Source organism: Impatiens glandulifera, chromosome 2 (genome assembly GCF_907164915.1).
Source record: "Impatiens glandulifera chromosome 2, dImpGla2.1, whole genome shotgun sequence".
Lineage (NCBI taxonomy): Eukaryota > Viridiplantae > Streptophyta > Magnoliopsida > Ericales > Balsaminaceae > Impatiens > Impatiens glandulifera.
Window position 1 is genome coordinate 53,328,509 of NC_061863.1, and position 27,036 is coordinate 53,355,544.

General features: G+C 28.4%; 4 protein-coding genes and 1 pseudogene across 4 annotated transcripts; 4 read left to right on the forward strand and 1 right to left on the reverse strand.

Moving 5' to 3' along the window:
• The first annotated feature begins 1,734 nt into the window (after nt 1–1,734).
• Nucleotides 1,735–7,245, forward strand: LOC124924935 (annotated as a pseudogene).
• An 8,541-nt stretch (nt 7,246–15,786) lies between these two features.
• On the forward strand, nt 15,787–16,776 carry LOC124924937 (putative B3 domain-containing protein At5g66980). Its single transcript, XM_047464917.1, has 4 exons — nt 15,787–15,873; nt 15,955–16,197; nt 16,318–16,374; nt 16,480–16,776. Exons 1-4 carry the CDS (start codon nt 15,787–15,789, stop codon nt 16,774–16,776), a joined length of 684 nt encoding a protein of 227 aa, XP_047320873.1.
• A 1,077-nt stretch (nt 16,777–17,853) lies between these two features.
• On the forward strand, nt 17,854–19,227 carry LOC124926179. The gene is made up of 4 exons (XM_047466359.1): nt 17,854–18,193; nt 18,306–18,435; nt 18,594–18,771; nt 19,001–19,227. Exons 1-4 carry the CDS (start codon nt 17,975–17,977, stop codon nt 19,224–19,226), a joined length of 753 nt encoding a protein of 250 aa, XP_047322315.1. The 5' UTR covers nt 17,854–17,974; the 3' UTR covers nt 19,227.
• A 337-nt stretch (nt 19,228–19,564) lies between these two features.
• Nucleotides 19,565–20,523, reverse strand: LOC124926180 (copper-transporting ATPase PAA1, chloroplastic-like). Its single transcript, XM_047466360.1, has 4 exons — nt 20,123–20,523; nt 19,998–20,051; nt 19,751–19,916; nt 19,565–19,640 (listed from the first exon to the last, which is right to left on the reverse strand). The coding sequence occupies exons 1-4, from the start codon at nt 20,396–20,398 to the stop codon at nt 19,636–19,638; spliced, it is 501 nt and encodes a 166-aa protein (XP_047322316.1). The 5' UTR covers nt 20,399–20,523; the 3' UTR covers nt 19,565–19,635.
• Nucleotides 20,524–21,284: 761 nt separating this feature from the next.
• Nucleotides 21,285–26,977, forward strand: LOC124927390 (outer envelope protein 64, mitochondrial-like). The gene is made up of 12 exons (XM_047467796.1): nt 21,285–21,561; nt 21,801–21,953; nt 22,039–22,289; nt 22,384–22,566; nt 22,832–22,976; nt 24,188–24,347; nt 24,593–24,727; nt 24,826–25,026; nt 25,528–25,652; nt 25,729–25,780; nt 26,491–26,560; nt 26,720–26,977. Exons 1-12 carry the CDS (start codon nt 21,305–21,307, stop codon nt 26,800–26,802), a joined length of 1,815 nt encoding a protein of 604 aa, XP_047323752.1. The 5' UTR covers nt 21,285–21,304; the 3' UTR covers nt 26,803–26,977.
• Nucleotides 26,978–27,036: the final 59 nt, after the last annotated feature.

A 27,036-nucleotide genomic window follows, 5' to 3' on the forward strand; every position in this document is an offset into this window, starting at 1 on the left:
TAAAGTTGGATTCAATATATCATATAATTTTTATTTATATTTAAAAATATTATATATATATATATATATTTAAATATAGTAAAGAAAATTCTATCTCATTTATAATTTATGTCATTTATTTATTTAACAATATTTATTTTAACATACTTATTATTAATCATTTTATACTTAAAAGTATATAAATATGCATTAACATAAATATCAATAATATAAAACAAATCCCTTCAAAATTAATTTAAATAACGAAAATTTATAAATATTATATGTATATATATATTAGATTATTTGAAAATATATGAATATAAGTTATCGTATAATCACAATGTGATTTTGTAATGTGATTTTGTATGATTGTGTAAAAAATGAATAACTGGACTTTTATATATATATATATATATATATATATATATATATATATATATATATATATATATATATATATATTTATATATTTATAGTAAAAATAAATAAATAAATAAAAGACAATAGAAAATAAATAAATAAAATATTAAAAAGTGATGATTGAGAAAACATAATGTGTATGTAATTGTTTACGATATCCTATTATTAAGTAAAATTACTTTAGATCAACTTTTTCTTCGGAAAATTTATCATAATTTTTGGTGTCAGTTTTCAAAATTTGCATCTGTTAGTTAGCGGTTAAAGATCGGTTCGATTTGATCGGTTATAAAATCGGTTAGTTCAGTTTATCAGTTTAATTGTTAAAAAATAAAAAATATATATAATATAATAAACAAATGAATGAATATACAGGAGGTGAATATCCCCAACTTATATGAGATCATGAGTTCGAACCTGTAACCCCGAAAAATCTATAGGCTCAAAAAAAGCTCGAGGTTCGATAATTTCAATATCGGTTTGCGTGTCAGGAATTTTCTTTTAAAATAAAATATTATTTAAAATATTTTTTAATGAACTCTCACAACTTTTAAAATTAATTAAAAATAATTAATTTCGAGTTTCAATTTTAAATAATTCAAGTATTTACGTTACACAAATCACAATTTAAGTTTTTAGAAATCGTTTAAATTAATTAAATATAATTAATTTAAAATAGTATTTATTTTGAAACAAAGTCGCTAAATGACTTTTGAAAATCAATAAAAGTTGGTATACGTATACAAACGTATTGGCCTGAGTTTTTTTTATTTCATAGTTTGGTGATACTCGGGAAAAGTTTTCGCACTTCATCTTTCATACTCGTTTTAAAATTGGTCTTATTTATAAAGTTGGCTTTAGAAAATCGGTTAATATCACGTTTTATTTTTACCGATTATTCTTTTAGTCCTAAGCATACATAAGGTTTGTGCGTTATTTAAAATATCGTAACAACAATATTTAAAATGTTGGTACATGTTGATGATATTAGTCATTTTTAATGGTTTTAAGGTTTAGAAATAAATAACAAACATGCCTTAGACAAAATAAATTTTGTGGAAATATCCCAAAAATATTTTGAAATAATTTTTAATTTTTCAAGATTTTAAAAAAATGATTTGAGATCTAAAATTATAAAAAATAATTTTAAAATTTTAAAAAGGAGAACCAAACATGGTCCTCTGATCATATCGCATATAAAGAAGCAAAATAGAACCGAGGTCTGATTACAGGATTCAAATATTTTTTTTTTAAAATTAGTTAACCATTGTTATCTGTATCTAACTGACCACCTCAAATTGGGGATATTAATTTATGTTTTGACAGAAAAGTGTGATGCCGGAGATACCTATGTTTAAACCTGAATTTCCACCTCAAGGTTTGTTTATGCTATAATTGCAATCTTCTTGTTACTATTTCATAGATAAAATACTATTTTAAATTAAATCAAGTTACAATGATGTTATCCATCTTTCTTATTGATTGGTGACGGACTACGTCCATCTGTGCGACTACAATTATTTTCATTCTCATGTTGATTTTTTTTTTTTTTTTTCCGGCATAACTAAACGAGACCACGAGCAAATTAATGGTTAAATTCAATTTGTTTTATCCGATGCATATTAAATCTAAATATTTGGATAATCCATTATAATATGTTTTTTTATATAATTATTTAATAAATTTATTTATTTTACTTTAATTTTTATTTTGTTAATTAATGTTTAATATATATATATATATATATATTATAAATCACTTCCTTGTAAAAAAAAAGTAATAACTTTTTTTTCCCTAAATTATGCGAAAAAAAATAAAAGAAATAATATATTATAAAAACTGAAAATGGTAGGTAAAATAAAAAAATGTGGTGAAATAAGTAAAAATATGAAAAATATTTCTTATTTGGATAATTCTAGTCTAATCCGTCCGAAATATTCAATTCGAATTCATATCAAATATGATTTCGAATTAATCTGTTTAATGTTTAATGCTCAAGTAGCAATTTCAATTTGGATTTGTAAGTAGTTATTAGGGCTCATGAGATGTTCATGGACAAATTATTTATCTGGATTTTTAAGTAGTTATTAGGGCTCATTAGATGTTCATGGACAAATTGTTTCTCTTGTTTGATATTATAATGTGTTAGTGCATAAAAATTTAGGTAAGGAATGAGTTGTAAGTACTATTCTATAGTAATAATAATAATAATTTATTATTTATTAAATATTTATTTATTCAACTTTTTTATAATATATAATCTCCAACCCAAAAATTTATTTTTAAACTCAAAAATAGTAAATGACACGTCAAATAGTAATACATCTTCAACCCAAATACCTATTTTCAAACTTAAAAGAATAATCTAAAAATATTCATTTTTATATAAATTTATAATCTTTTCAATAACTACCCATTTATTTATTAACTTTACAAATTAAATCTTAATATTTTTTCAACTCACATTCGTTACAACAAATTTAATAAAATTAATTATAAATTAATAATTTATACATATAAAAAACAAATTAAACATTATTAAATAAACGTTTTATGGACAACTTAAGTATTTTTAAGAAATGTAATGATTGTATTTTTTTTTTTTTTAGTTTTTAGTTTTTTATCTATATTATTTATTATTATAAATTTATGATATGTAAAAAATATTAATAAAAATATATAAGATAAAAACAAAAATTAAACATATAAATAAATTATATACAAAATTAAATATAAAATTCAATTAAATTAAAAGTTGAAGGATCAAATTAAAAATAAATTATATAAATAGTTATATATCTAAATCAAAACATCTATAAACCTTGAAAGGCCTGTTTATTATTTTGTTAAATTTTGTGTTTAAGGAACCGTAACAACGCAAATATGCGTAGTTTTGGAGGGAGAAGATAATATTATTCGCATTTTAAGTTTGAGTATGTAATAGGATTGGAGCTGAAAAAAGGTGATGGGAATGAGTTTGCAGTAGCGTTTAGTATTCAAATGGTTTTAAAAAAATAAATTATATACTATATTATTTTGATTTTTTCTACGTTTAGATGAAGCTCCTCAATTTTTTTACCAAATTATTATTTGAAGATTAAACTTGAATTGTTTTTATTAAACGAGGCTTGAACTTTGAACTATGTCAGATGAGACTTCAACTATCATAAATTTAGTCATTTAATTTTTTTTTATAAACAAATATATGTCTATATTCTTACTTTAACGTAGTAATATTATTTTCTTAATTAATTTAATTTACCACATTTGTACCAACAAAATAACATTGAACTTTTTTTATTCGATTTTTCAATATATTTTAACATTTTACACATTTTTTAAGGTATTTAAACCATATTCGATAGTTTTGAACGCATATAACTCGAAAATAATACTCAATTTAAAACATAAATGCGTCCAAATTGGTAGACTATACATCATGGTATGTCATTAGGAAGTTATTTGAAAAATAAATATAAAATCTATCTTTCTTTCAAAATTTCTTAAATCTTCCCTTATATTATACATTTTTTTAGTCACCCAAAACAATTTTAACAAATTTGAATACGTGAATCACGAAAACAATATTTAATTTTAAAAAATACGTTCAAAACGTTTTTAAATATCATTTCATTTAAAAATCGTGACAAATTAATTTAAAAAATGAAAATAATACTTTAAAATAAGACACACGTTTTTTGTTTGTTTGGAAAAAATCTTCAAATAGCTAAAATTTTGATAGTTCGAGTCATTTATGACATAATTTAAAGTTTGAGCCTCATTGGATGAAAACGAGCTAAATTCGAGTCTAATTGAGTCATTTTCTTTTTCGTTATATTATATTTTTAATGATTTCTCATAGGTTATTAATAATTTATTACATTAAGCTATTATTTTTATTACATTTAAATTGTCTAAAATAATTGTTTTTTTTACCCGTGTGGTTTCACAAGCTCAGTCTCATTGCATTAGAAAGCCTACCTCCATATTCAAATACTATAAAAATGTAAATATGAGTTGCTTTAATCTACAAATAAAAGACATTAAATGACAAATTAGAAGTCTATTAGGACTACAATTTTGACCCCACAATAAGATCATGCTTAATGGAATACATCCTTCTTATTTTTGTTACAATTAGTTAAAATAAATTATATTAATTTATTTTATAGTTTAAATGATTGCAAATTTATAAGTAGAAACACCTAATTTTTTTTTTTTTTTATGGTGGCCGACTTAAAGTTTAAATATATAAAATTGACTTTAAAGATTAGCGGAAAGCAAAAAGGTTATTTATAGTTTAGTTATCCAAGATTTGTAATGAGAATGGCTATTTATAACATATTTGTAATGTAATAATTTATTACATTACAATTAATTCAAAATATTTATTTAATTTAGGATTTTAATAATTCTCAATTAGTTAAAGTTGAGAAGCCTAATTAATGACACACTTTTTTTTTCCCACAACTTTTACAGTTTTAAGATTTTTCCGACCATTTTCAGTGATTGTTTCCATTTGGCTTCTCACTTTCAACAAATATCAGATAAAAATAATTAGGAAACTAAATATTTTTTTCTTATTTTAAGACCTCCACTTTTTGTCAACTGAGATATTCAACCTATAAAATTCTCAGGATCCTGTGAGGTAATCCAAATCCCCTGTTCTCCCTATAATCACAGTGTGTAATTTTGTGATCACCTATCTGTGTTTCTCTAGGGTTTCATTTCATATATATATATATTAAAGTTCCTGTTTTTTCTTTTCTCGTTTATATGGGCAATGGAGATTTTGTATTGTCTGACAGTAGAATTACGGAAAGCTTGGAGGTTACTTAGGTATTCAGTGTCACCAAAACCCAAGAACAACCACTTCTTGTAAATCATTTCCTTCTGAATCTGCTATTTCAAATAACCTACTGTAATGAATATAATGATTCGTGTTTGAATTCATCTATTTCTTATAAAGTTTGGGTTGAGTTTGAATGAATACCCGAGTTTCATTTGTTGGAACAAACATTTCTGGGGAATATTATAATTAATTAATAAACTGGTTAGGATAATCTGTACCAGCCATTGATACAAAACAAGAAAGTTAAGTTGTTTTTTCTTGACATATCGACCTTGGTATATATAGCTTTTTATATGAACTATATATATATAGTTGTAGTGACTACTGTTACTGGTAGGCTTATACAAAATCTAACTCCAATTTTATCTTTTTCAATAAAATTGCAATATACTGACCCACATTTGGGCCATTTGTTTTAGTTTGACGTGTCTTCTGTGGCGAGAAGTGGTTCCTCTTATTTGTTCTATCTATTTCCCTACCCTATGCATCATATGTTTCTGAAAAGCGTGCTTTATACTCATTTGTCCTTGTGTGTGTGTTTATTATCAAATATTGAATACTCATTAGATTTTGGTTCTTCAACGGGTGTTCCTAAGCAAAAATGGACACATGAAAGAAGAAGAATCAGCCCTCAAAGCTGGTGTAGCAAAGCATGGGGCTGGAAAATGGCGCACCATACTCAAAGATCCAGAATTTATTGGTGTTCTATATTTGCGTTCAAATGTAGATCTCAAGGTAATAATTGAACTTAATCAAATTGTTGTGTGACTCATTTCAATTTTAATGAAGGCGAACATCATGATGTTTGCTTGCCAAAGTGTTTTAAATTGCTTGGTTCACTAAGAACGTAGTAATGCTGGTGGTATATATCAGGACAAATGGCGGAACATGAGTGTTATGGCACATGGCTGGGGTTCAAGAGACAAGGCTAGATTAGCCCTCAAAAGATTGCATTCAGCCTCTAAACAAGTGAGAACTCCTTGGTGCTGACTGTAGTAGGATAATATTCAGCAATTGTTTTGCCACTGATCTTGCAATCACCTTACATCAAGATTAGAGCTTGGTTGATGGAAAAGTGGATTAATTGAGTTAAATGGTCCAAATATTCTTTGTATTTAATTTTTTTAATTATATAATAAATAAATGGTGTTTTGGTTGACGAAGTGATTGCTGATGGGATAAAGTGTTATTTAGATTAAATCCGTGAACCCTTCATCAAACAAGTCCTATCCGTTTGATCTTTTTTTTCATTTGGTCTTCAAAGTGTGTGTCTTTTTGTTGGGAGAATATTTTTCCATTATTTTTTTTTTGTCTGTTTCATCAGGAGAAATATTGGTCACCTCCAAACTTTAAACGGTTGTTATCAGCAAAATTGAAGTATTTGACTGCAATTGGGAAACTGATAAAGGTAAGTCTCAAATGAAGAAGATAACCTTGTTAGGATAAAATGGGAATTGCTAGTTGTTGCTTTGATGATAATTGTCTTGCAGATGAAACGCAAGTACAGAATTGCGCCATCCTTTGACAGCAGCAGAAGCTCACCACAAACCATGGTGGTCCATGAAGGATGTTCAAAATTGGACAAAGATGAAATGATCCTACTTGAACTCCCTAGGGATCAAGTAGATCTACAGTTAGCAAACTCATTGTTAACTAAGTAAACTGTATGGTAATATACTATTGTGATTATGTATGTGGTATATCTTGTGAATTAACTTTATTCTCTTACTCAAAAAACTGCACATATCTTTCCCACTTACTGGTTCAATATCAGCTTGAATAATTATCATGGAGCCTGTATGACAGTTTAAAACCATAAATTTCAATTCAAGAAAACCTAACTAGTTGATAAATTTTAGTTACAAGTTGTCAAATTAGTGTTCCATGTGCTAGATGATTTATCTTATAATTTGTTTTTCTAGGTCCATATTAGATGTCGGGACAGTGGAGATTATAGGACCAATTGCATCAAATGCTGAAGATCGTGTAAGTGGTTTGGGCTTATTATATTAGATGACAGGGATTGACATATATTACTTAAGACTGTTGATAAATCCATTTTTTTTTCTTCTTAAGTTAGCTGGAATATGAGACTTTATCTCTTACTGATATATACGGATTATAGGGGAAACTAATGACTACTAAAAGGCAGGTGCATTTGTGAGATCGTGGTCAACGATGATGATGAACCACCGCAAGTACTCTTCTTGAAGATGACGGTTCTTCGAGCTGGTTCATGGCTTCCCAAATTTATAGGTCGTCATAATAATAATTAGTATTGGATTTCTATCTACTTAGGTTTGTGTGTCTTGTTGAGTTTGATGATCGATGTTTGTTCTTGTTTGCTTCAACTAATTCCTAGTTATTATTATGTTCCTTTCATTTTGTGTTTGTATTATGTGATCAAGTAAGTACTATAAATTATATTATTATTATTATTATCTAATATGTTAAGGTCCAAATCTATTTTTTTTTTTTATTTTAAATTAAGAAGATAGCACTGCAGGACGGTAATCATAATTTACTATTATTATTTTTATTATTTTTTTTGTAAAGATCCATTATTAGTCAAATTATCATCCCATTATAAAGATGTGTAAAAGGATTATAAGATATATATTAATAAAATGGATTTCTAAATTTTTATTATGGAAATCCAAATGAAAAAAAAAAAAATCAATTTCAGTCTTGGAGACTCATTTTTATTTAATTAGATCCCTAAAGAATTAGGTTGAGTGTAATCTATCCTACAAACTTAGGAAAAGAGCAAACATAAATAAACTAACTATTAAAAAAGATAATACAAACACTAACCAATTACATCAAACATTAAATATAAATATAAAATAATCAAAAGACAAATCATACCATCAATGTGAATAATAACATCAAAATATGATATATCAAATAGATTTTTTTTTTTATTAGTTAATAACATTCAAATAATAACATCGTTGAACTTGATCTTCAGCCAGCCATCGATCTGTTCATCTGTAATTCTCAAATGGATCGATCCTAATTAATCGTTTAATTAATTAATTAATTAATTAAGACGTTTCTATTTATATGAACATTAGTTTGTTATATATATGAACACTAAGAACACTGTTGTTGTTTATAGTACGTAGGAAGTTATTATAAGTTTCTTTATCTATCTATCTATCTATTTGTGTTTTATATATATATATATATACTTATAATAATAATTGCTGTTTAATTTGATTATATATAAACTGCAGACAAACAGAACCACCAAGGCGGCAGGAATTAATGAACTAATTAATTAATTAATTAATTAATGGATCAAGTTCTTAAACTAATTAATTAGGAATGTAATAATAATATTTTAAAATTTCGATTGCTTAAATAAAGACAGGTATTGAATCTCACGCATTTGAGCGAATATATTATATAGAGCAGATGCATGCCCATCCTGCTTGCTAGCTAGCTAGCGAGCTATTTGCCCATAGATCATTGATCGATCAATACGATACATGTCTACTTACTTTTCAAGGTTTTCTTTATCAAATTTTATTTTTAATTAAGATTTTCAAGTAATTCATGTCCCCGTCCATATAATTAATTATATTTTCAAGATTTAATTTTATAAATGTTGTCTTATAAATTTATAATAAACTCTTACTTCATTCTTATAATAAGGGAGGGAGCAAAACATCTATCTATATACGGTGATGTTAACTTAGCCATCCCAAGCCAATACAATATTGACGTCTGTTTTCTGGACAATATGGTTGATATCTAAATGTTATTATTTTTATTATGCACTTTTAATGTTATTTATGTCAGGACAATATGATGGTTGATATTTTTTTTTATTTTTTTTTAAGAGATGTAATTTTAATTATTTTTAAAACAATATAAAGATATTTAACATTAAAAATAATAATAAATAACTTAACTTGTAATTGGTTACTTATATTCCTTTTACATTTAGTGGTAAGTATATTTATCTTTTTAACATTGGTCTGAGTACTTCCTTTTCAAAATCATATAAAAATATATTTTTAATATACATCTAACCATATTTTTATAGATACAATTTTTTTAGGCTTTGTTTGATGGATGTATGTGTGTGTGCAAATTTGAGTGAATTATATGTGTTGAGGGGATAGTGTGATGATTGTATATTTTTTTTATAAATATAATAATTTTATTTTTTTTATTTTTTAATTTTACGTTCAAGTTTCGTTTGAAACAAATTCTTTAATGACTAAACTTATAATAATTCGAGTCATATTTAATACAATTCAAAATCTGAGCCACAAATAAAAAACAATACAAATTAAAAAATCAAATAACAATTTAACTAATTTTATTTTAAAATAGTGAGAAAAAACAAAAAATACAAAATAATTTATAAAATTGTCTGTAAATCCGTCTTTTATTATATGTTATGCAAAAAAAAAAAAAAAAAGGTTTATATATTAACCTCATTCTTACTCTTAACTTTATTTTACTTTAAACTTGAAAGTTCTGAATAATTTTCTTTAAAAGATATTTTTTCTTTTACTTTATCCTTTTATAAAATAATTTTTTTTTATTAAGTGAAACAAAGAGTAATAAAAATAAAGAAAAATGTCAAACTAAAATTTAAAACATAAATTAATACAGCACTTGTTTTTGTTTGGTGAAGATGTGTCATAATAAACTTATTTTATACAATGTGTATATGATTCTAAAATAGTTACAATGTTTATAGTCAAAATATATTTTTTTAATATAAAAATTTATATTGATTAAACTAATTTATAATTAACAAATAACCTAATAAATTAAATATTTATTTTAATCTCAAGTATATTCTTTCAATATAAAAAATATATATATGAAATATATATTCGTAACATTAATATTGTAAATTCCTAATAATCAATATATTTTTTATCAAATTAAATTTGTAAATAGTAATCCATTTTTATAAATAACCTAGATCAAACTAGCTTGCTTCAAAATAGACATTATTGAACTATAAAAATATTAATAATAATATAAAAAGAAAAGAAATGAAAAGAAAAGAAAAGTTTCAATTTCAAGATAAAGAGCTCTTTGAGAAAATGACTAGTGAGAGGAGAACACAAATAAAATTATTATTATTTTCTGAGAGAAAGTTTCTAAAATAAAATTATTATTATTTTTTCAAAATGGATAGAATTTTATTAGGTCAGGAATTTTAAATGTAAACGTGAGTGAATATTTATTTAATAAAAATATACCTTTTTTTTCAAAAGTTGATTATTTAAATAATGATGTGAAGAAATAAAAAAAATGTTAGATCTTAGCATCTTAAAATTAATTAAGTTAATTAACTATACTAAGTTTGTTTTAGGATTATTTTATTAAATTTAACTCAATTAAGAGTTAAATGACTGAGTCAATCTGGTAAGTATATTTATTTTTATAACGATGGTCTGACTACTTCCTTTTCAAAATCATATAGAAAAATATTTTTAATTTTTAATATACATCTAACCATATTTTTATAGATAAATTCTTTTAGGCCGATAAGGGTTTGTTTGATAGATGTATGTGTGTGCAAATTTGAGTGAATTATATGTGTTGAGATGATAGTGTGATGATCGTATATTTTTTTACAAATGTGATAATTTTTTTTATTATTTTGTGATAGTTTATTGATTACTTATAAAAAAACATGATTTTGTTTTTTTTTTTTGTTTTTTTTTTGTTTTTTTTTTGTATAAAAGGATGGACTGTTTTAAAAAATTTGTGTTTCATTTTGGATCTTCTATCATATTGAGATGTGTTCTTCTAATTTGTATAGAAGAAATTGGGGAAAATGGATCCAAGATACATCTCTTTTGTTTTTCTTGGATGTTAATTCGTGGTTTGTCTCTTAAAACAAACTAAATTGATTGGGTTGGAATGATTTGATGATTAAATTGATGCTAGTTATGAAACTGTGAATTTGAAGAATTAACAGAATTGATTCAAGGTGCTTAATTTTTAAAGTGTTCGAATTTCCGGGTCGAGAATTGTAGTTAATTTGGATATATATGAGAGTAAATAGATACTTGGGTCGGATTGTGAATTATGTATCACATGGAATTTTCCTAATTTAGTTTATTTAGAACTATTTGACTCATAAGACTATATATATAATTTTTCAAATTTTAACTGTTGAATAATAATAAATAAATAAATAAATATGAATTCCATGTTTACTTCCAAGGAGTGAATATAAATTTAAGGAAGAGGAAATGAGGCCAATTGAAACGTTGAGTCAGCAATTGCATTTATTTATACACTTTTTTTATTTTCCTAAATGAGAGACGTTTAATTAGTAAAAATTAAGGCGTGGCATAATTTGTTTAATGAAAAATAGAAACATAAAATATATAAAAATAATAGTAAAAAAGAAAAAAAAAAGAAAAAAAAGGAATCAAAACAAATAATTGAAACTACACTTAACATTTTTTCTTATCCTCTTAATTTTGTGACCTACTAAATATATGATTTTGTGTGGATGGATAAATATAAATTATAACATAAACATGGTAGCTTAATTGATAAAATGATCTTATATAAAAGATTAAAAGGTAATAATATATAATAATAACGTTAGGATTTAAATGACAGTTTTGATTTAAAAAAATATCATTTTAATCCTTCTAAAAAATTAAGAAAAAAAAATAGTAAATTTAAAAATAAAAATAACTTATCTCTCCCTGTCCCAATCAAAATGACAAAAGGTGGGGTAGAGTAGTAAAATTAAAAAGATGCTTTCTCCAATTTGTATTAAATTATTGAAGTCTATAAATGTAAAAAATAGCTCAAAATGTTACAAAAGAGTATAGTGCCCATTTAAAGATATGAAATAATAGAGGTCTAACTTATATATACACCCTTGTACTATATTAGTGTTTTGAATTTGCCTCGTGTTTTTTTTTCTATAGACCATTTCATTCTAATATTTTTTTATTGAAAATGTGGATAATTAAAAACACTACATACTTTAAGGGATATAAAAATATAATAGTTTAAGAAAACTTTAATATTTGTTTTGATAAATTAAATTATTTTCATTACAAAGTGTCTGTCTTGCATATTCCATTTTGGAGAATTTTAATTTTTTTTTTAGAGAGATTTTTAATTATGAATATAGATTAATTTGATTAAGAAAGAATTATAAAGAAGACTTTCATGTTAATTATCATCACTTCTTCTTGTTAAATATAAAGAATAAAATTATGTTAATTATCTTTTATTCATTCACACAATATTCTCATTTCTTTGTAACTTTGACTAATCTTTGTTTCATTCAATGTAATTATTTTTATTATGCACTTTTAATGTTATTTATGTCAGGACAATATGGTTGATATTTTTTTGTTTAAGAGTGATGTAATTTTAATTATTTTTAAAACAATATAAAGATATTTAACATTAAAAATAATAATAAATAACTTAAACTTGTAATTCATTACTTATATTCCTTTTACATTTAGTGGTAAGTATATTTTTTTTAGCATTGGTTTGAGTATTGTTTCTTTTCAAAATCATATAAAAAAAATATTTTCAATATACATCTAACCATATTTTTATTATAGATAGATTTTTTTTAGGCCGACAAGGGTTGATTTGATGGATATATGTGTGCAAATTTGAGTGAATTATATGTGTTGAGAGGATAGTGTGATGATTGTATATTTTTTTAGAAATGATAATTTTTTTTTTAATTTTCTTAATTTTAAGTTAAAGTTTCGCTCGAAACAAATTCTTGTAATGACTAAACTTATAATAATTCGAGTTATATTTAATACAATTCAATATCTGAGCCCCAAATAAAAAACAATATAAATTAAAAAATCAAATAACAATTTAACTCATTTTATTTTAAAATAGTGAGAAAAACCAAAAAATACAAAATAATTTATAAAATTGTTTGTAAATCCGTCTTTTATTATATGTTATGCCAAAAAAAAAAGGGTATTATATATAAAAAAAGGGTATTAACCTCATTCTTACTCTTAACTTTATTTTACTTTAAAGTTTTGAATAATTTTTTCTTTTACTTTATCCCTTTATAAAATAATTTTTTATTTATTAAGTGAAACAAAGAGTAATAAAAATAAAGAAAAATGTCAAACTAAAAACTAAAACATAAATAAATACAGTACTTGTTTTTGTTTGGTGAGGATGGGTCATAATGAACTTATTTTATACAATGTGTATATGATTCTAAAATAGTTACAATGTTTATAGTCAAAATATATTTTTTTTAATATAAAAATTTATATTGATTAAACTAATTTATAATTAAAAAATAGCCTAATAAATTAAATATTTATTTTAATCTCAAGTATATTCTTTCAATATAAAAAAAATGTATATGAAATATATATTCGTAGCATTAATATTGTAAATTCCTAATAATCAATATATTTTTTATCAAATCAAATTTGTAAATAGTAATCCTTTTTTATAAATAACCTAGATCAAACTAGCTTGCTTCAAAATAGACATTATTGAACTATAAAAATATTAATAATAATATAAAAAGAAATGAAATGAAAATAAAATAAAAGTTAAAGTTTCAATTTCAAGCTAAAGAGCTCTTTGAGAAAATGACTAGCGTGAGTAGAGCTGGACAATAGGAATGGGTTAACTAAATACGAATTGACACGATCCAACACGATATTTGTACGAAACGACACGATACGATATTATCTCACTCGGGTCTTGGGTTGACACGATACAAGCACGAAACGACACGGTCACGATACGATTATGAGTTTATACGATCGAAACACGGTTACGAGTCGACACAGACACGACACGAGTATAGACACAACACAAGTATAGACACGACACAAACTGACGAGCACGAGTATACACACGAAACGACATAAACATAATTAGTCAAATGACCTAAGCTACCCACATTAACATTCTCTAAACCTATTACATTTTTATTCAATTAATAAATTATTTAATTTCATAAATGTAATATTTATAATTAAAATTAAACACACTAAAATATAATATTAAAATAAAATATTAACTTAAATAATATAAATTAAAATAAAAAATAAATTATATGAATAAAAATGTGAGTCTATTAATAATTTTTTTGATATTATTTTATTAATTGCTTATTAAATTTTTTTAATTATTTATAATTTCAATTATTATTAATACATTAAATAATAAATATATGATAATAATTTTAATTTAATTTTAATAATATAATAATATATGTTTATAAATTTTACCCATCTTTCCCACTTTTTCTCCCATTTTTTTTCTCAAACTACCCACTTTTACATTAACATTATGAAATGACCACGTCTCTCTAAATATATTTACATTTTTATTAAATTTATAAATTATTTAATTTTATAAATATAATATATATAATTAAAATTAAATATACTAAAATATTAAAATAAAATATAAATATAAAATAAATTATATGAATAAAATTTGAGTCTCATAATAATTATCTCACATATTACTTTTATTAATTTACATATTATTTTAAAAATTTTTAATTATTTTAAAATTTTAATTATTATTAAAACATTCAAACAAAATATATGATAATAATTTAACTTTAATAATATAATAATATTTTATAAGTTTTACTAACAATATAATTTAATATATATAAATAAATAAATAATTAACATGAGTGTCAAGACAAGATTGTGTTGACACGATAACAAAATCTAGTCGGGATAACACGAAACACGAATTTAAACATGAGTTAGTACGACACGAATAAACTCGTGGACACGAATAACACAACACGAAAGAGTTTGTGAATCATAATAGTTTGAGTGGGTCAAGACACGATATGACACACATAAGATTTAGACACGACACGACACAACACGACACGATTGAGAGTCTAACACGATTTGCCCGAGTCGAATACGAACGTTTATGTACAATGCCCCACTCTAGTTTGCGTGCTTATTAATTTAAAGTTATTTCTTAAGGCTTAATTTGTTTGTAGTTAATAGTATTATTAAAGCCATGAGTATGATATATCATTGTGCCAAACAAGAGTTGGGAGGGTTCAAATCAGTTTGTCACATCAAAATTCCATTAATAGAAGAATCTTGTTTTATGGTTATTAATGTGTAAGATATTCAAATAGCATTTCAAATAATTTAAAAAAAACAACTATTGTTTCATCTATTTTTTTTTTAAACCTCACTTTTTTCCAAATTCTCTAATAAAATAACCCTATTCCGAACATGGTTTTAATTTTAATATTTCTATATTAATTTGCTAACACAAATAAAATCATATGTTTTTTTTCTGTCTTTGAAGGGTTGGTTAAAAAATTATTGAAAGGCCAACAGACATGGCTTAACTATGTAGCTGTTTTATTCACAAAATAGGCACTGCCTAATGCATATTTAGCAGCAGGGGAATCTGTCTTAATTTGGAAATTAAGTTAGTGGTGGGGGACCTTCTCTCTTAAATAAATAAATAAATAAATATCCCATTTGTTAGGCTTCAAATTTCTTGTAAGTAAGGAAGCAAAAATGAATCTTTCAAGACAGCTTGAGTTCACTCCGAGATTTTCATCCTTCTTCAAGTTCTATTTGGGACATATCAGCTCTAACACTTTGGTAAGCCTAGCTATATGAATAACAAAATTAATTGATTTATATATAATTGCGTGTGATTTATTCGGATTTTTTCTTGGCCAGCAAATTCCCACAGGTTTTGTTGCACAAATGAGAGGACTCGTACCGAAAAAATGTATCTTGAGAAATGATCGAGGAAAATGCTGGAGGATCAATGTTGGAATGGTGGGACAAGACATGTTTTTCACAAAGGGATGGTCAGTATTTGTCTTAGAGAACTCACTTGAAGATGGTCATTTACTAGTTTTTTACTATGACGGGGAAATGACTTTCAACTTTACGCATTACGATCATTCGGCATGTGAGGTCGAAGAAGAAGAAGAGTCTAAGTCTGAGGGGGGGTTTGGGCAGACAAGCTCGAGGAAGAAGAAGAAATTGCATACTTGTTTTTCTTCTTCTTCAATTTTCAAATACGGGCTTGTTAAGACTCCGGAAAATCCCTTTTTCGTGACGAAACTTCAAAGAAAGAAACCAAATGGACTGGTATTTTATTGATTGAAGCCACAATCTTTTTTACATTATCTTTTTTTTTTTAAATTCTAAAAATCATTGTTTTTGTTGTTGTTGTTTATATGATGTCGAACGAAGCATGTTCCTGCTGATATGATGAGAAACTATGGCATTAAGCTTCCTTCGACTGTTTTGATGATCGATCAAGAAGGGAGGCAAATCTATACGGAGGTGGTGACGTGGACGGATGGGAGGACGAGGATCGTGGAGGGATGGAAGTTATTTGTGAGGAACAACAACCTTAGCGAAGAAGACAGGTGCATTTGTGAGATCATGGTCAACGATGATGAACCGCCGCAAGTACTCTTCTTGAAGATGACGGTTCTTCGAGCCGGTTCATGGCTTCCCAAATTTATAGGCCGTCATAATATATAATAATTAGTATTATTGATATGTTTGTGTGTTGTCTTGTTGAGTTTGATGATCGATGTCTCTTCTTGTTTGCTTCAACTAATTCCTAGTTATTATTATGTTCCTTTCATTTTGTGTTTGTATTATGTGATCAAGTAAGTAAGTACTATCAATTATATTATTATTATTATCTAATATGTTAAGGTCCAAATCCATTTTTATTTTAAATTAAGAAGATAGCACTGCAGGACACTAATCATAATTTACTATTATTATTTTTATTATTATTTTTTTTTTTTGTAAAGATCCATTATTAGTCAAATTATCATCCCATTATAAAGATATGTAAAAGGATTAATAAAATGGATTTCTAAATTTTTATTATGGAAATCCAAATGAAAAAAAAAAAAAATTCTATTTCACTCTTGGAGACTCATTTTTATTTAATTAGATCCCTAAAGAATTAGGTTGAGTGTAATCTATCCTACAAACTTTGGAAAAGAGCAAACATAAATAAACTAACCATTAAAAAAGATAATACAAAAACATTAATCAATTACATCAAATATAAAATAATCAAAAGATAAATCATACCATCAATGTGAATAATAACATCAAAATATAAAATATGATATATCAAATAGAATCAATTTTTTTTTTTTTTTATTAGTTAATAACATTCCTAACTAATTTCGAAAAGACTTAACAAAATTCGTTAAGAGTCTCTCGTCCACTAGTTTTCTAATCCACTTATAAATTAGTGTTATTTATTTGATTTTTGAATAATTTATCATGATTTTGTTAATCATTAATCTTTATGAATTATGTTTGATTAAAAGAAAGAAAAGAAAGAAAGAAACTAAGTTTGTAGGATAAATTGTACTCAACCTAATTAATTAGGGATCTAATTAGCTAAAAAGAACAAATTTAATTTCCTAATTTCTTTGATAAATTGTACTCAACCTAATTCTGTAGGGATCTAATTAGATAAAAAGAAATAAACTAAGTTTATAGGATAAATTGTACTAAAACCTAATTTATTAGGGATGTAATTATATAAATGAGTTGTGAAGACTGAAATCGAAATTCATTTCACATTTCCCCAATAGAAGTTTTTCTTCATCTCCGGGAGGCGGAGGAGAGGGTTAATCGGAATACCTTCTTCGTTGTTGACGGACCTCGCCGGATTTCTCACCGTCGTCTGTCTTTCGTCGTCGGAATAATGAGCCTATCACTAATTCAAGGATATTCTTCCGCCGAAGAAGAAGATGAACAGAGAGACGGAATTGGATCTGAAGACGAGTACGGTACTTCTTCAGACAACGACGATGACCGGAGCCGCGACGTGCCGGAGAAAAGTTACACACCTTTGTTTGAACTCTCAAAACCCTCGCCTAATGGCGAAACTTCTCTTCCTTCCGCCTTTGACGTCTTCGCTGAAGTAATTTTTATTTTCCGTCTCTCAATTTTAGTCTGTTTGTGTTGTATCAAGTTGTCTCTGCTGCTGAGTTTCGTTTCGTTTCTCTCCTTTGCTTCTATTTGTTGTAAATTAGGTTTCACGACCGCCGGATTTCCTTAACAATTGCGTTGATGCGCCTACTCTGCCTGATGATGACGGTGGTGGTGGCAACAGATGGCACAGTCGAAAGCGAAATCGCAAGGATAAGAGGGATTTGCCTGCCGGTAATCAATTTTCCTTATTGTTCCTTTGAATATTCAAGTGATTAGAATCATGTAGCAGTTTAAGATTAAGAGTAGGAATTGATTGGTTGAGATCACATGATGAATTCTACATGTTTGAGCAACTCATGTTCTCTTTAATTTGTGTTTTTGTTTCGTAGGTGTTGTAGTGGAGGCGAAAGCTCAACTTGTTGGAATCCATGAACGTGTAAGAAGCGATATCGAAGGTAATGGTAATGCCAATCCAGTCGGACAATCCATTGAATCGTCACAACCTGGAGGCAAGCGTGTAGTATCCGTAGCTAATCCAAATGCAGAAGATGCTGCAGAGCTTCTCAGGTATATTTCATTGGTTTTGTATGCAATTGTTCGTTTCATTTTCATGTTTTTGGGAAACATACATCTTGTTCATCCTTTAGCATATCTTTAGTTAGAATTGTCAATAATATAGTTCACTCATTGATGCTGCCATGTTTAGGAAATATACATAAACAACAGATATAAGATTAATTACTGGTATGAATGAATCTTCTTGGAGATTGAAAAACACTCTCAAATATAATTGTAGGATGTGCTTGCAATGTGGAGTCCCGAAAACATTCTCGAATGCAAAGGGAATGGTCTGTCCAATATGCGGCGATCGTCCACCCATGGATCCCAACAGCAGCGAGTCGGTAAAGAAGAAAGGGTCGATGATCAAAGATAAAGAGAAGAATAAGAGGATGAAAGGACAGTCTTCGCACTCTAGTTGGAAGAGTGAAACAGAAATGGCTCTGCGACAACAGTTTGATTAGCTAGCAGGAACCAGGTGATATTATTATTATTATTATTATTATTATTCATCACATTTATCTGAAACTATGTTTTAGACTTGAGATGATTGTGTTATAAGTACTATTTATCCTGTGTAAGCAAGCAAGTTTTAGATTCTTCATGTAAGTTTTGGATTATGATGGTTATTGTTAGTTATACTTATATCCAATTAATTGTGTTTTGACTTGACTGCCATTATTAACAAAACTCTACATCACAATCTAACCAAATGGCTTCGATATCATAATCAACTATATTCAATGCAGAAAAGATCCCTTACACAAATTGAACACCCATTAGGGATAGATTATTTTGTTTGTTCTTAGAACTTGATGAAGAAGATTTCAATGGATAAACTCTTCTCCCTTCACACTCCCTCCATTAGCAGCTTCAACCTATATTGTTGAATGAGAATAACAGACAGTTTCAATAAACTGTTAATTAGATGCAAAGGGGGTATTGAAAACAATTGAAGAACAATAATATGTTTGGTTTGGCTGCTGACCTTGAAGAAGAGTAGATGATGGAAATCCACAATTGGTTAAATGTTTGGCAAGAGTTTGTCCTAATAATAATAAATGGTTTGGGGGCAGTTGAGTGGTTTCAGATACATGTGGGTGTATAACTGCAATTTGTGCAGCAAGATCAACAGTAGCAGAAGACACTTGTGGCTGTTGTAGGTAGGAGAAAGAAGAAGAAGAAGAATTAGGGTTCCTGAAGAAAAAGAAAGAAAAGTCAAGTCAATTACTTACTTGGCTTTCGAGTATTCTCTTGACGCTGGAAGCGCATCCCTCACACATCATTCCCTGTAAGGTAGGAATTAGGAAACGAAGAGAATGAAGTGATAGGAAGAGAAGAGAAGAGAAGGATTTCTTACTCCGACGTTTAGAATAATCTCATCATCATCATGAGAAGGACTCACGCCAGAAGAAGCTGCTGCTGCTGCTGCTGCACAAGTTAAACGATCTCTGTAGATGAAGGGTGGTTTGGATGATCTCTTGAAGAGTCGTCGCCGGAGAAGATAGTGGCTGGAACTAGTGGCGTGTAGATAGATGGAATTAGGAGGAGGAGGAGGAGGAGGAGGAAGGCTTTTCTTGAATAATAAGGCAGTACGAGGTGAACAACAACACTCCATTATTAGAGAGATAGGCATCCAGTTTTACCTGACCGGGATTCTCTCTATATATCTATCTATGCGCGCGAGAGAGAGAGAGAGAGAGACTATGGTGTGGTGGTGATTATCATCCACAAATCTTCTTCTATTACTCCCAATGCGTTTGCTTGATTTAATTGAAGAATACATACGATGTTAGTCTGTAGAAATAAATTAAACAGATTTATTATTATTATTATATAAAATCATTTTTTAACATTATATATAAAAATCACAAATTCTATTACAACTTTTAAATTCAAAATAATTTATATACCGACGACAACAAAGCAAGCAAGCAAAACATAAGATTTTGTATTACCATTGGAGGAGTTGGATAAAGAGTTATATAATTATTTTTATTTCAAATTGTTATTATCTTGATATTTTTTTTGTAGTTAAAAAAAAGTATTAAACCATTGAGACATTGACCCATCAAGTGAGTACGACCTTTTCCATTATTATTGTTTTTTTTATTTATATGTCTCAACTTGAAGCTTATGAAAAACTCAATATTAAGCCAGAAATTATATCATTCATAAAAATTGCACAAGATTAAACAAACCTCTAATCCCCTATATATATATATATTCAAACACATTTCTTAATCTTTAAATATATAATTCAATTTTTTTCTCAAATTAAATAATCAAAGCTTAAAAAGTCATATATATATATATATATATATATATATATATATATATATATTAGAATAGAATTTACTTTAAAACTAATCATATCATCGTTTCATGATCCCTTAAAAGCCGCCCGGACCTACTTAAACCCTCTCCTCCTCCTGTTGTCGTCTAACTCTTAAACCCCCCTGCTTGCTGCTCAAGGCTTAACGTCGTCGTATTTGGTTGTAGAGCAAGATCGCTACTGATCGATCCTCCCTCCCTCCTGACTATGCCGCCGAATAATTCATTGACTATAATAGGGAAGATCAACACTTCTAACCCCAAAGTATGGATCGTCATCGGCGTCACCATAGCTGGGATACTCATTCTTACTGAGACCCGTCGCCGGCGACTTATATCCAAGACCTTAAATAGACAACATTTTGGTGCCTTCATTCAAAACCTCGACTTGTTGCCCTTCCCCCAGCCTCCCCCTCCGGCTGCTCGCCTGCCCCTCTCCGCCTTCACCTTTGCCGTTTCTGACAAGTTCGTTTCATCCTATTTTTTTATTTATTTATACCCTTCATCATCATCATCATTCTGTGTTTTTTTTTACTCTTTACTAATATATATATATATATATATATATATATATATATATATATATATATATATGGATTATCTACATGCAAATTACTACATAGTTTGTTTTCCTATAAACTCTAAAGTCTTTATCATTCATTCTTCAATGGACCTTTGATTGTTTTAAGGTGTATCATATGCAGCATTGAGGTGAAAGACTATATTACAGGGTTTGGAAACCCTGATTGGAAGAGGACACATGAGGCTGCTCTTAAGACTGCGGTTGTCTTAACTGCCCTGCTCAAGAATGGAGCTACTTGTGTTGGGAAGACTGTTATAGCCGAATTAGGTTATGGGTATGATTAAGTTTCAACTGCTTTCAAAGGAGCTGAGTACATTAAGACAATGAAGCCATCACTGATATTATACTCTATTGTTCAGGATTACTGGGGAGAATGTGAATTATGGAACACCAATTAACCCACAAATGCCTTCTCACATTCCCGGGGGATCATGTAGCGGTTCGTCTGTTGCAGTTTCTGCTGAGCTTGTGGATTTTTCTCTTGGTACTGACACAATTGGCTGTGTGAGAGTATCGGCATCATTTTGTGGAATTCTTGGTTATCGTCCATCTCATGGAAGTATATCTACTGTGGGCATCCTGCCAAATTCACAAAGTTTAGACACAATTGGTATGATTTTTTTGTTTTTCCATGTTTCCTCAAATAATTAATGTCCTTTTCTTGTTTTACTTAATTGTTACAACGGATGACGTTAATATTTCAGGTTGGTTTGCCAGAAGTCCATCTGTTTTGCATAGTGTTGGCCATGTTCTACTGCAACTAAACCAGTTGGAACCTAGAAGAACTAGACGCTTAATTGTAGCTGATGATCTGTTCCAGTTTTCTAAGATTTCCAAGCAGAAGATTATTCATGTCCTTAGCAAATCAGCTGAAAAGTTATCTGGCTGTAAGTGATACATAATGCTTTAGCTTGTTGGAGAACCTTCAGCTGAAAAAATCATATACATTCATTTACATATTTTAAGTTATCAAACAAACAAGGAATTGGATCCTCAATTTCAATTCGAATTCCAGTTCTAGTTCTCCCGAATGAAACATAGCCTAGAAGATTTTGGTGTCCTCTTACTTATTGGAAACTGCTCTGAAAACATGTATACACATGCTGAAACTTATATTTTGATTATTGATTGTTTGGTTCAATGGATTTGCAGATCAGTTACCCACGCATACAAATTTTGGTCAACATATTGCTTCCAATGTACCCAGTCTGAATGGATTCCGAGAACAAGCAAACAATCTACAAGTTGGAAATTTAACCCTGAAAGCACTTTCTTCTGCGATGTTTCTTCTACATAGGTATTTTCTCTACTCTAATCACCTTTCTTCATTGAAAAAAATAAAGGTAAAAATTGACAGATTTGGGACACAAAAGATTTAAGTTAAGAGTTTTAACTTCTTTTTGTATGGAAATTTTCCCTGGACTAGTACGGAAAAACTAAATAAAGTTCTGAATTTTAATGAGATTATTAGAGTAGGACCGTGTTGATGGAAGGTGATATAGCTCTTATAATAAATTATGCCAACTTGGTGTCTCCCTTTCAAGAACAAATGCATGGCTCCCATGTACACAGTACACATACTTGCTCTATATAGAAAAATAATCCAATCTAACAGTTTACTCTTATCTCCAACACTAAACTTACTAGCAACAAAGTATGGTCAAATCGGATCAGATTTTGGCCATTAAGTAACTGACTATCATGGTGATTGGAACAACTGACAAGCAAAAGGGAATTAGAAGTCTTTATGCTAATAAGTATTCGATCAATTTGCTTCTTCATATGGCCTTTTAGTTAGCACCGGTGAATATGGAAATTCTAGCTTTTGGTGGTTGTGCAAAGATGAAGTGAATTTTTTGAGGCAATGTGAAGATAGACTGGACTGAATTGGTGAAGAAGATGTGCACGGTTCCTAACTTTCTGATAGTTTGGAAATCTAGATCCTAAACTCTTAATTAAATACAGGCTTCCAATGGATTTTTTCCAAACAAATAGTTAATGATAAACTAACTTAATGCTGCATGGCCTTTGCCTTTTTGCATATATTGAATTAAACTTCCAACTCAGATGATTTTCAACAGCTGCTTTGAAGGAACTTCTGAATCAAAACATTCTTCTAGATTTGTGTGAAAAAGAAGGTTAAGCCCTAATTTGGCTTTCTGGCTGAAAAAATAATAGAGCCAACAGCTGATTAATGAGAAACAAACCTTCCTTCTATTCCTCGTACCCAAAGTGCCTCTACCCAAAACAATTTTCTATTTTAAATGTTTTTTCTATTCAGATTATAGTATTCCTTTTCCATGGATTAATTGAGGAGTGAGATACTAAAAAGAAGGTTTAATTGCACTTCTATGGTGGGTCAAAACTAAGGTTCATGTTCATGTTGGGTTGGGTACATTTCTTTTATTCTTTCAATAACTTTGGCCAGGAAAAAAGGTATTGCTTCTGAAAAATGATGACAAGTATTTGAACTTGAGGAAATAATCTTCTGTTTTGCTGTTCCCTCAGATATGAATTCAACACAAATCACAGTGAGTGGGTTAAGTCGCATAAACCCAAATTAGGCCATGATGTCTCCGTTCTTGCAGCATCTACAACTACAAATGACATTAAGATTTTGTATAAAGTAAGAACAGAAATGCGTGCGGCCCTGCAAAGTCTTTTAAAGGTATAGTTAGTTTCATATAATTTTTAATGAATATTGTTCTGATGCTTATGAATTACATGTAGTCACATCTATCAGAATGCTTGAACATTTTATTTTCTAGTAACAACTTTTGTATGATTATGGATAACAATTCTTGATAAAGTTGAAATAAACAAGAATGTGTTCCTAAATCAGTGCAATTATTTGTTTGAATAAATTTTCTTTTATCATTAACCACTTCAGAGTTAAATGACATTTGCTTCCAGGATGATGGAATATTGGTGATCCCAACAGTTGCAGATCATCCCTTGAAACTTAACTCAAAGAAGGGGGTTGTAACAGATTTTTCAGACAGAGCTTTTCCTCTATTAAGCATTGCAAGTATGTCAGGTTGCTGTCAGGTATTTTTGATATGTTAATGTTTGTAAAGCTAGTTTCCTATTTTGACAACTTTTCATTTTGCCCCCCTTCTCGGTTGATTTCCCCTTCTCCATGACAGGTTACAGTTCCACTTGGAAAGCATGAAGGTTTTCCAATCTCTGTTTCTCTTATTGCACAACATGGAGCAGATAAATTCCTCCTTGATACTGTCTTAGACATGTACTCATCTCTTCAGCAACAGATTGCCCTTGTTTCTGACTCCACACCTTTGCCAGATACCAATGGAAACATGGAAAATTCTGAGCTTCTGAAAGAAAAGGTTTGTTTCATAATCTGGAACTCCAATAATATTTCAAAACTTTTTTCAGCAAAGGATAGGCAAAGTATTCATATATCTATACATTTAAATTATCTACATAAAGCTTAAAATTCATCAAAGTTAAATGAATAGATGGTCATAACAATTTCTTTTATCTGATCACATTATGAATAATTAATTTGTTCACCTTCTATCTCCTGGGAATGGCCCATTCTGATCCTTGTATACGCTTTATTCAAGAATAAAATAAATGGCTATTATCTTATTTTATAATTGTCCTCTTTCTGGAATTGTATTGTGTTTCCATCTGCAGTGCAATGACTCTTGGGCTTTTATACACTTTATACAAAAATAAAATAAATGGATATTATCTTATTTTATAATTGTCCGCTTTCTGGATTTGTATTTTGTTTCCATTTGCAGTGCGATGGCTCTTAGGCATCGTAAGATGTAGTCAGATTTAATATGATACTAATGTATGAGCTGATGTATTTAATTAAGGGTAATGCTGCATTCAAAGGGAGGCAATGGAATAACGCTGTAAGTTACTATTCGGAAGCCATAAAGCTGTCTGAAAATGCAACTTACTATTGCAACCGGGCGGCAGCCTTCTTGGAATTAGGATGGTAAAATATGTTGCATTTCTATTTTTATCATTATGGAGCTGTTGGAAGAGTTTATTTACTGATCAGCTTTTTCCAGCTTCCGGGAAGCTGAAGAAGACTGCAACAAGGCAATATCACTTGATAAGAAGGTTAGGAAACTGGTCTAATTTGATAAACATTTCATACTTAATACTTTTTTAGTAGTTGAAATCTGGATAGCCAGGCAATAACCTGTAGGATCCATGTCAATATTATTGATAAAGTCCCCTCAAGGTAGGGTAGCTCAAGTAGTAAGAGTTTTGAACAAATAGGCTGAGGTTCGATTACCGATGATAACACTCTGATTGAAGTGGGATGTCCATGACAGGGGATGCTGATCTAGCCTTCTCCAAAGAAAAAAAACTGGTCTAAAAATATATCTAATAATGTTGATTTTGTATATGGGTCTTGGTTTCTGTCATATTTGGTCAGAAATCAGAATCAGAATCAGAGTTCTTCTAATTGATTCCCGCAAGGGTTGATCTTTTTTGATATTGTCTTTTGTATCTTTACGTAACATTGATTTTTTCGGGGGGATAGAGAGGAGATTGGACCATGAGAAAGACTGATGAGACCTAGATCAGGATACAGACTCTTCTTCTACACCATTCCTATCATATCTATAATCCTCTACACTGCTGCCTGATCTTGTTGCAATATACATGTTTCTAAACATTTGTGGTCTTAACTGACCTATCTCGGTTGTAATTGGATGTCTGCCTAAATTTGTGAATTAAAATTTGAATTATAGTTCAATTCACCCTAAGTATAAAGGATATGCCTCTTAATTTTCTTTTAAAAAAGTAATTTCCTTTTGCAGAACGTAAAGGCTTATCTAAGGCGGGGAACAGCAAGAGAATCACTTATCTTGTATAAGGAAGCTCTCAAGGGTGAGAGTACAACTTGATTGTCACTTTTCCTTTTATTATCATAATTTTCATTCTACATATTTTGACAGTTTCATTACCTTGGGATAATAATAAGAAAATATAGAATTGTATTCATTCTTGATATCTTTGTTATTGATGAGATCGTCACGGTAAATGCAGATTTCAAACATGCTCTTGTCTTGGAACCGCAGAATAAAGTTGCGAGATTTGCGGAGAAAAGGTTACAAAAATTGATGAGCTGATCCTTATTCTATCAAAGCAAATGACATAAAAGTGGAGGAAATGACCAATATTTATTTGATAGACTACTTCTACTTTGGTGGTTTGCTTAAATTTTGACTATTTTGTATATCTTAAAGTGTAGTAATGGATACCCAATACAATATAGAGAAAGATCAATGAAATATATGGCCTTTTTCTACCCATCTTTTTGTTTCCAAATTGAATATGATTGTTTATTATATTTAGTGTAAAGA

Coding starts and splice junctions, on each gene's coding strand:
- LOC124926179 (XM_047466359.1), top strand. CDS start 17,975: ATGAGCCTATCACTAATTCAAGGATATTCTTCCGCCGAAGAAGAAGAT. Junction 18,194..18,305: donor CCTTTGACGTCTTCGCTGAA/GTAATTTTTATT, acceptor GTTGTAAATTAG/GTTTCACGACCGCCGGATTT. Junction 18,772..19,000: donor GATGCTGCAGAGCTTCTCAG/GTATATTTCATT, acceptor ATATAATTGTAG/GATGTGCTTGCAATGTGGAG.
- LOC124927390 (XM_047467796.1), top strand. CDS start 21,305: ATGCCGCCGAATAATTCATTGACTATAATAGGGAAGATCAACACTTCT. Junction 25,027..25,527: donor CTGAGCTTCTGAAAGAAAAG/GTTTGTTTCATA, acceptor TATTTAATTAAG/GGTAATGCTGCATTCAAAGG. Junction 26,561..26,719: donor GTATAAGGAAGCTCTCAAGG/GTGAGAGTACAA, acceptor CGGTAAATGCAG/ATTTCAAACATGCTCTTGTC.
- LOC124924937 (XM_047464917.1), top strand. CDS start 15,787: ATGAATCTTTCAAGACAGCTTGAGTTCACTCCGAGATTTTCATCCTTC. Junction 15,874..15,954: donor ATATCAGCTCTAACACTTTG/GTAAGCCTAGCT, acceptor TTTCTTGGCCAG/CAAATTCCCACAGGTTTTGT. Junction 16,375..16,479: donor GAAAGAAACCAAATGGACTG/GTATTTTATTGA, acceptor TGTCGAACGAAG/CATGTTCCTGCTGATATGAT.
- LOC124926180 (XM_047466360.1), bottom strand. CDS start 20,398: ATGCCTATCTCTCTAATAATGGAGTGTTGTTGTTCACCTCGTACTGCC. Junction 20,052..20,122: donor AGATTATTCTAAACGTCGGA/GTAAGAAATCCT, acceptor CCTACCTTACAG/GGAATGATGTGTGAGGGATG. Junction 19,917..19,997: donor AGAGAATACTCGAAAGCCAA/GTAAGTAATTGA, acceptor TACCTACAACAG/CCACAAGTGTCTTCTGCTAC.